Source organism: Hypanus sabinus, chromosome 4 (assembly GCF_030144855.1).
Source record: "Hypanus sabinus isolate sHypSab1 chromosome 4, sHypSab1.hap1, whole genome shotgun sequence".
In the NCBI taxonomy this organism is placed as follows: Eukaryota; Metazoa; Chordata; class Chondrichthyes; order Myliobatiformes; family Dasyatidae; genus Hypanus; species Hypanus sabinus.
In genome coordinates, this window is record NC_082709.1 from 110005318 (window position 1) to 110015693 (window position 10376).

A 10376-nucleotide genomic window follows, 5' to 3' on the forward strand; every position below is an offset into this window, starting at 1 on the left:
GCATTCTGACTGGTTGCATCACAATCTAGTATGGAGATTCCAATACAGAGGATTGTAGACGCCGTCATTGACACAACCCTCCCCACCATTGAGGATATGTTCAAGCGGTGGTGTCTCAGCAAGGCAGTATCCATCAGCACAGACTCATACCATCTGGAACATGCCCTCTTTACATCACTACCATTGGAAAAGTAGCACAGGAGCTTAAAGACCCACACTCAATGATTCAGAGGCAGCTTCTTTCCCTCCACCATCCGATTTCTGAACAGTCCATGAACACTAACATTTTAGAAGATAGAAGATCATGCATATAAACTGGAGTACGACATAGAAGCAAGACCTTTGGCCATAATGCTTGTGCTGACCACGATGTCAATTAAACTGCCCATCTGCCTGCAAATGGTATACATATCTTTGTTTTATTTTTGTTCATGTGTCTTATCTAAATGCTTCTTGAATGTTGTTCAGAATCAGAATCGGATTTAACATCACTGGCATATGCCAGGAAATTTGTTGTCTTTGCAGCAGCAGAACAAAGCAATAGAAGAAAAAAACATGAATTACAGTATATATACTAAATAGTTAAATTAAATAAGTAGTGCAAAAATACAAATAAAAAAGTAGTGAGGTAGTGTTCATGGGTTCTATGTTATTTCCCCATTTCCAAAATCTAATATTCTTCACAATTTTGAACAGATTGAAAATCATAAGGGCTTTTATTGTTATACTTTCATTATCCCTGTCATTCTATCCACTGAAATTGAAAGCAGCCTGTAAACAACTGGTTTTATTTGATAAGTCTGCCTCGATAAGAGATTCTCAGTATATATTAAAAAAACATGCATTTTCAGTGAATTATAACTAGTACTGAATGTGTACTTATCAGATAGCAGAATGCCACACACGTTATTTCTTCTTTTCCACTATTTAATTATTTTTGTAATTTATGGTAACTTCAGGTACTTTTACTGTACTGCTGCAGCAAAACAAATTTCATGTCATTAAAGTTAGTGATAATCTGATTCTGACTCTGAAATTCATCTCATTGACAAAATCCATTAATCACAGATCCTAATAAATTTTTCTTGGCCGTGTCCATTTTTCGCCCTACCAAAGTCCTGTGAAGCAATCAGCCATTTCCTATTAATTAAAGACAATATAAAGGCAATTTATTGTCAGAATACATCAAAGATAAATAGTGGACATATATCTCAGAATCAATTTAACATGCTGAACTTGGAGTCAAAAGTGCTTAGAAAACAGCAGTAATGTCCAAAAATTATAACTAAATGTGTTAGTTTAAAAGAATGCTTTTCATGGATAAAACTTAATTATACCATAGGACTGTCTTCAGCTGTCCATTGATTTTCGATGATGACTGAGGCCTAGGCAAAGTTGTATGGGAGTTGCCCATGCTGAAAGTCTCCCCTCTCCACACCACAGATGTTGTCCAAGGGAAGGGCATTAGGACCCATACTGCTTGGCACCGGCATCGTCACAAATGTGTGGTTAAGTGCCTTGCTCAAGGACACAACACACTGCCTCAGCTGAAGCTCGAACCAGTGACCTTCAGATGACTAGACCGACGCCATAACCATCTGGCCACGCGCCACACTACCATAGGGCTATACAATTCATCAAACCCCTGCTCTTTTTCAAACATTCAGGGTTTCTGAATGAAGTCTACATCTGTTCTTTTGCTGAATTAGAAAATAATGTTTGAATAGAGAATGATCCATAAATTAAGGTACTATATTTTACCGCTTTCTTCCAAGGTTTTAGTGCAAAGATGGAAACATTGACTTGAGTGTTATGCCACCCATTTCAAATCTCAGTGACTCTGTGGGGAGACTGGTACAGCACAGGAGGATACCATTTGACCAAGTGTTGAGCACAGTGGCACAACTAATACAGCTCACCGCTCTTGTGCCTTGCATTCAATCCTGACTCCTGGCATTATTTCTATGGAGTTTGCATGTTCTCCCTGTTAGCATGTGGCTTTCCTTTGGGTACTCCGGTTTCACCCACCGCCACTTCCTTAGGAGTACGCATTGACTGTAAATTGCACCTTGGGTGTAGATGAATGGTAGAGTTGAGAGTGGGTTGTGGAATGGACATTTAGAGATTATAAATAGGGATCGGTGCAGGATCACTGTGGGTGGGCGCATGCTTGCTTGATGGTTGCCATAGACTCCATAGACTTGAGGACTTGTTTCTGTATTGTATGATTCTAAAATGATCCATTTGTCAGTGTTATCTCAACAATAATACTTTGTTGTATTTGGCAACAAGCAGAGACAACCTCAGCCTAAAAGCAGCAGCTTGCATTCGCACCAAAAACATCAAATCAAATTAGTCCCTTAAAAATAAAGGATTGGAGGGGAGAAATTAGAACAACAAAAGCAAGTAAGAGTGACCCCTGGATCTGATCACTCAGGACTTTAAAATTCAATTTCCCCATGCAATGCCAAAAGTTGAACATACAGGACTGAAAGAAAGAACAGTGAGTTAGGGTGGGTGAAAATGCCAATACGTAGAATGAGGTATTTTCCTGTCCATTTTTTGCAGACTATGCTCTTGTAAAGTACACAGAATTGTAACTGTTTCTGTTTTGGAGACACTACAGCATTGTAAATTGTTATTGGAAAGTAACAAACACAAGCTTCCAAATGAGAGATTTTCTGCTACATGAAGATTTAACATGGGGTGGATATTCCATACAAACTACCATCTGATCACAATGGCAAGGGGTAACCAGATGACTGAAGACCAGGCTCTGCTGCGTGAACATTAATGTACACGCCAGTATCCATCACCAGACTCACCTAACTTCACTTGAGCTCTGTTAGTTTGCATATCCTCCCCCTCAACCCACATCCTCCTTGTCTTTGAATGATCTTTGCTTCAGTCAACCACCCTCCCAAACCTCTCACCTCTCATCATCTCTCAGCCCTGTCACTCCAACCCTTACTCATTTGTTCTTCTGTTTACCTACCCCTTACTTCTTGCTTGCTCATTGAGTATCCCAATGTCTCTTTACTGTTCTACAGAAAAAATTAGTTTGAAGATCAAGACCTAAAACCTAACACAAAATTCACAGTAGATGGTAGCAATCCCTGGCCTATAATGCTGCCAACACACCTCAAAGTACTGGAGATAGCATGAATACTTTCACCCCAAAACCTTTCGTATGCACTATCAGAGTAAAAAGGAAATCAACATTTACAACTTACTGAGAACAACCCCAGCACTGAGATTCAAATTACACTATGATAAACAGGCCACACAGTCCATATACCCTATACAAAACTCTTAAAACAGACTCTCTCATGGTGACAGGCTATCTGAAGACAGAGGATAATATTCAGTTGCAGACCCAAAAATTTTGCTCCTTAAAAATTCAAAACTGGGAAGACAAAATCGTTGTGCCTTCAAGAAGTGACAAGGACCCAATACATGTCTTCACAGCTTGGTGGTGTTGGGAAACACAGCAATATCATGTGCCCAACTTATTTAACTTGATTGTCCTCTTTAGAAAATGAAGATATACTGCTCAGCAGGCTTTTTGACTTTTTTTTAAATTAAAAGAAAGATCTGGAAATCATTTAATTCCCTAACCATACTTGCTCTGTGCTGGGTTGAGCATCAAGGTAGCAACTTGGCCTCATAAAAAACAGACAAAAATGCTAAAGAAATTTTAGCTTTTCTTTGCTTCAGTAATCACAAGTGAAAAGGATCTTGATCAGGATGAGATCGAGGTAGAGCGGGCCTGTGTGCTGGACAATGTGGAGATTAAGGAAGAAGTAGTGCTGGATCTTCTTAAAAACATTAAGATTGATAAATCCCCAGGGCTAGATATGATACACCCAGGTTGTTGTGGGAATCGAGAGAAGAGATCGCAGGAGCATGAGCTCCTTACGTCCTTCTTACGTCGGTGGTCTGAAAACTGTTGGAAAGGATTCTTAAGGATAGGATCTATAAGTATTTGGAGAAGTATAGTCTACTCATGGATAGTCAACATGGCTTTGTGAAGGGAAGGTCATGCCTCACGAGCCTGATTGAGTTTTTTGAAGAGGTAACAAAAGAAATTGACGAGGGTAGGGTCTACATGGACTTTAGCAAAGCATTTGACAAGGTCCCTCATGAGAGACTCATCCAGAAAGTCATGAGGCATGGGATAAGTGGCTGTTCGGATAAAAAATTGGCTTAAAGGAAGAAAGCAGAGGGTAGTTGTGGAAGGAAAGTATTCTTCCTGGAGGTCAGTGACTAGTGGAGTGCCGCAGGGACCTGTCTTGGGACCCCTGCTATTTGTGATTTTTATAAATGACTTGGATGTAGAGGTGGAAGGATGGGTAAGTTTGCGGATGACACGAAGATTGAAGGAGTTGTGGATGGAGCTGTAGGTTGTCGAAGGTTACAAGAGGATATAGACAGGCTGCAGAATTGGGCAGAAAAATGGCAGATGAGTTCAATCCAGACACGTGTGAGGTGATGCATTTTGGAAGGACAAACCAGAAGACTGAGTACAGGATTAATGGTCAGTTACTTAAGAGTGTGGATGAACAAAGGGACCTTGGGGTTCAAATCCATAAATCCCTCAAGGTTGCTGCACAGGTTGATAGGGTAGTTAAGAAAGCCTATGGGATGCTAGGCTTCATTAATAGGGGGATTGAGTTCAAGAGTAGAGAGGTCATGTTGCAACTCTACAAATCTCTGGTGAGACCGCACTTAGAGTATTGTGTTCAATTCTGGTCACCTCATTATAGGAAGGATGTGGAAGCTACGGAGAGGGTGCAGAGGAGACTTACCAGGATGTTGCCTGGTTTGGAGAACAAGTCATATGAAGCAAGGTTAGCAGAGCTGGGACTTTTCTCTTTGGAGCATAGAAGAATGAGAGGGGACTTAATGGAGGTCTACAAGATTATGAGAGGCATAGATAGGGTGGACAGTCAGTACTTGTTTCCCAGGTCACCAATAGCAAACACAAGAGGGCATATGTACAAAATTAAGGGAGGGAAGTTTAGGGGAGACATCAGGTAAGTTTTTTACACAAAGGGTTGTGAGTGCCAGGAATGACTTGCCAGGGATAGTGGTGGAGGCTAAAACATTAGGGGTACTTAACAGCCTCTTGGACGAGCACATGGATGAAAGAAAAATGGAGGGTTATGGGGTAGTGTGGGTTTAGTACTTTTTTTTAAGGATTATATGGGTCGGCACAACATGGAGGGCTGAAGGGCCTGTACTGTGCTGTAGTGTTCTATGTTTCTAAATGGCAAGGTTGCCACCCAATGCATAAGATGCAGAAAGGAACAACAATATTTGCTCTTGAGCTGCTGTGGTACTTTCCTGTGAAGGGCCACCAGAACTGAGTTCCAGGATTTAGGCACACCAATGAAAAAAGAGTAACATATTTCCAAGTCACAATGTTGTACAGCTTAGGGGATGGGTTTCCCAAACACTTTACTGCTGTTGTGGGATCGTGGGTTTGAGAAGCCTTGTGAAAGTTGCCAAAGCAGTTAACTTTATTCTGCAGGCAAACACCAGGAAATCTGCAGATGCTGGAAATTCAAGCAACACACACAAAATGCTGGTGGAACGCAGCAGGCCAGGCAGCATTCTACAGATGTTCTGAGCTTATATAACTTATGTACAGTACAGTCCATACATACAAACAAGCATCTGGAGATGAGCAGGATGGATTTGTTGGCTGCTGCAGGTATTTTCTGCTATCTGGCTGCATTTCTGAATCATGAGCTGTTCAAATTACGTACAGTTCATAAGAACAGAACTGTGCGTAATCTGGGAAGGGTCTGTACTTCATAGCTAGTAAATACTGGAGTTGCTGTTGCTGGGAGCTGCACTCATCCAAACAAATGGAGAGTATGCCATCATTCTTCTACCCTGAATGAAAACAGAAAATGCTGAAACAGCTCAGGCAGTATCTGCTGGAAGAGAAACAAGTTAATGTTCCAGATCCAAGACCCAAAACCTTAGAAAGAATGATTAGTATATAATTACTGGCAGAGCCCACTACTCTCTGCAGTGTCTTATGTTCCCCCACATTTGAACTGCTGTCTCAGACCATGATGCAACCAGTCAGAATACTAACAAGCCAAGGTAGACTGTTGTACACTCACCCTCCTTCCCCTTCCTTAAGTCAGCACTCAGCTCCTTGGTTTTGTTGGTATTAAACAAGTTTGTTTTTTGTGGCATCATTCAATGAGGTGACTTATTTCACTCCAATGAGACTCATCCAACAACAGTGTTGTCAGCGAATTTGATGGTGGCATTAGAGCTGTGCTTAGCCAGACAGTCAAGTCTATACAGAGTACAGCATTGTCTGGTTTATCCAGGGCTTCTGGTTGGATAATATTTCCAACAAATGTAGTTCTATTACATTTATATTAATGACCTGAATATGGAAATTATATTTATAGGAATTGTCAATGTTTTCAATCAAAACCCTACATCAGGACTGAGATGGAGAGGGGAAAATAGCCAGTATAAAGGGGAAGGCAGAAATGATCAGATGTGAAATGTCAACAGTTGCTCCCCCTCCTCCATTGATGCTGCTCAATTTTGTTGCCCTATTTCTGAATCTGTAGTCTCTTGTGTTTCCTCCTTTTCTTACTTAACGATGGAAGAGAAGCTATAAATAAATCAGCTGAAGTTGCCTGATCCTCAGGGCATGGCCCTGTAATAATGTAATAATCCTTTTAGCTGGATCAACTGACCTTCAAACATCACAATCACATTAGGGTTAGGGTTAGGGTTAGGGTTAGGGTTAGGGTTAGGGTTAGGGTTTGATGCCTGCTGTGTTATGTTTTACCAGTATTTCAAAGTACAAGGTAAAATTTATTATCAGAGTACATACATGTTAGCACAGACAACCCTGAGATTCTTCTTCAGTGGGCACACTTAGCACATCTACATAATAGTAACTATAACAGGTTCAATGAAAGAGGAGGTAGAGCACAGAAGACAACAAACTCTGCAAATACAAATATAAATAATAGCAATAAATAATGAGAGCATGAACTAACAAGATAAAGAACCCTTAAATTGAAATCATCCCAATAGATGAGTGTAGTTATCCTAATTTGTTCAAGAGTCTGCTGGTTGAGGAGTAGTAACTATTCTTGAACCCGGTGATGCGAGTTCTGAAGCAGTTGTATCTTCTACCTGACAGTAGCAGCAAGAAAAGAGCACGGCCGTGAAGATCTTTGATGATGGATGCTGTCTTCCAGTGACACTGTTTCTTGTAGATGTACTGAATAGGTGGGAGGGCTCTGCCTGGATACCACAAACAACTAAATGCTACCTTAATGGAGAGTCAACCACTCTCAAGTCATCTTTGAAACTGCTTCCTCTCTTTAACTGTTCAACTAGAAATCACCAGTTGTAGGGCACAGAACCTCAATCTAATCTGTCCGTTGTGACAGTGTTTGTTTCTTAGATGCTGCTTAGCACACAGTCTTACACCACCATTTCAACAGGTTAGCTCTGGTGTGACTGAAGCAGCATTCATCTCCTGGCTTCGTAGTAACAATAAAATTCGGGACATGCTGGGCTACATGGTTTACAAATTGCACTCTTGCACTAATGTACTTCTCCTGCCTTGGGGCCCTACAGATGCCCAATTTGAACTGCCATTTTGTCCACACAGATAAAGAGAAGCTGTCAGCTCAGTTCTACTTACCAGCTGTCAGTCTAGAGCGTTCTAGATTATGGGACATCAAACTTTTTTTTAAATGAAGGCTTCTGATTTTGGCTTTTTAAGGTAAGCGCTATCGCTATCCCCATCTCCATCCCCACCCCCACTCCCTTGAGTTTATGGGATGTCAGTCTCACAACCAAGTGCAGTATTAATTGCAATTAACTTCCAAATCGCTGTGCCGTCCTCGGTACTTTTACCTCAAACACTTCCAGTAACCCTTAAGCTTTCCCTCCGTGCCTTCTCCCCGACCTTCGCCCCTCCATCATTGACCATCAACTCCAGGAACTTTTCGAAAATCCCTTTAACACATACAAACATCGGGCCCGAAAACTAGCTTTTCTCGAAGTACATCAGTTTCTTCGGGACGACAAGTCATACCTTACCTACATAACACTTCCAAATCATCTAACACTCCCAACAGCTTATCCCTCGTACTCCTCTCCGAGGCCGCCATTACGCCGAGACACGCTTCCGGTGTGCGCAGGCGCGGAACAGCGCCTCCCTGACGTACTGGTGGCAATTGGATTTGCAGCGGCAGTTGCCAGTCCGCAGTACAGGACTGACACATCAGATCTGAGTAGGAAGTAAGTGTGCATTAGAAAATGTTAACAAAATACCATAGTATTCTTCTTTGCAAATAGCGGTGACAGAAACCTCTATTTGATTTCAAGTTTCTCGCTGTATTATGCCGCCACTCGAATTCCGCTGTGATTCTTCAGGATCGAGTGGGGCTGGGGGAATTATTTCGTTGTTTGCATTTCCGAAGTTGAACTCCATCCTAGCTTCCATCACTGGGAAGGGCGGCCGCATCTTGACCAAATATGAAAATGCTAGAAACGCTCAGAAAGACTGCGCAAAGAAAACAACAGAATTAACGTTTCAGTTCGAAGACCTTTGGCTAGATCTCGAAACGGAAACAGTGAACAATTGTTTATTTACGTTGATTGGTTTTGGGTTGGGAAGGAATGAATGGAAATAACCTCCAATGGGGTGAAGCTAAGAGGTCTTGGAGATGTGCTCTGTAGGAGTTATCCGGTTAATGAATTAACGATGATTGTTAGAAGTGTGTAAAAGTTGTGAAATGTAGGTCGCAAAATTGCAGGGCACCAAGTCGAAAGGAGAACGTTGGAACTCCCCACCGGAGCACTATGGCAGGAAAGCAGCCTATCATTAAGGACCCCCACTATCCAGGCTATGCTCTCTTCTCGCTGCTGCCGTCAGGAAGGAGGTATAGGACTGTTTACTCCTCTCCATAGATGCTGCCTGACCTGATGAGTTCTTCCAGCATTTTGTGTGTGTTGCTCTGGATTTTCAGTTTCTGCAAAAACTCTTGTGTTTAGGAGGTACAGGAGCCACAGGACCAACACCACCAGGTCACGGAACAGGTCTTGAACCAGAGGGGATAATTTTACTCACCCTAACGCTGACCTGATTCCACAACCAATGAACTCACTTTTAAGGAATGTACAACTTCTGTTCTTTATATTTGTTGGTTATTTATTATTAGTTTCTTTCTGTATTTGCACAGGTTAGATTTTTTACACATTGGTTGTTTGCGTGTCTGTTGTATGAGGTTTTTTTTCCATCGATTCGATTGTGTTTCTTTCTGTTCACCATGAATGCCCACAAGAAAATGAATCATGGTGACATCTGTACTTGGATAACAAACTTACTTTGAAATTTGAAATAATGCATGGAAACAGAGAAAAAATAAGTAATATTACACCTTGCAGTAGAACTGGAAAGGTTCGGAATACAAAAAGAAAACGTGAGTTATCTGACAATGTTGAATTGGATATTGAATCTGAATCAGAATCAGGTTTAATATCATCAGATGTGTCGTGAAATTTGTTAACTTACCAGCAGCAGTTCAACGCAAAGAAAAAAATAATAATAATAAATAAATAAATCAATTACAATATATGTATATTGAATAGATTAAAAATTATGCAAAAACAGAAATAATATATATTAAAAAAGTGGGGTGGTGTTCATGGGGTCAATGTCCATTTAGGAATTGGATGGCAGAGGGGAAGAAGCTGTTCCTGAATCATTGAGTGTGTGCCTTCAGGCTTCTGTACCTCCTTACCTGATGGTAACAGTGAGAAAAGGCCATGCCCTGGGTGCTGGAGGCCCTTAATAATGGACACTGCCTTTCTGAGACACCACTCCCTAATGATGTGTTGTGTACTTCGTAGGTTAGTGCCCAAGATGGAGCTGACTACATTTACAACCCTCTGCAGCTTCTTTCAATCTGCAATGAAAGGCTGCAATGTGACCAAACTGAAGATGAAGCCATACATTAGGCCTTATTGAGACAGTGCAGGAAGCCACAAGCAGATGAAACTCAAGGAACAAGCAAGTCAGAGTCATTCCTGTGGACTAAAAGAAGGTGCTGTATCAAACAATCACCTAATCTGTGCTTGGTTTCTCTAACGTAGAGGAAATAGCTTCATGAGCATTAATTGTAATACCCTGAAGTGGAAGGGGATAATTGCTCAACTTAAAAGGACTCTGGATAATAGGAAGAGACAAAATACCACATTGCATTTTCTGTAGTCACATGGGAAAGGGAGAAGTTAATAGACATTGAATGGTAACTTAAAAGGTGCATATTGTCAGAGGCTCAGTTTGAGTCATCTTGCAGCAGAACAGGTAA

General features: G+C 41.2%; 1 protein-coding gene across 1 annotated transcript in view; it reads right to left on the minus strand.

Annotated features, from left to right (window-relative positions):
* Positions 1 to 8257, minus strand: part of med4 (mediator complex subunit 4) — a 46479-nt gene extending 38222 nt beyond the window's left edge. The window contains exon 1 of the mRNA XM_059967855.1: positions 8101 to 8257. Within this exon, the coding sequence (XP_059823838.1) occupies positions 8101 to 8171 (71 nt within the window). The 5' untranslated portion in view covers positions 8172 to 8257. The remainder of the gene's footprint in view (positions 1 to 8100) is intronic.
* Between the last annotated feature and the right edge of the window lie 2119 nt (positions 8258 to 10376).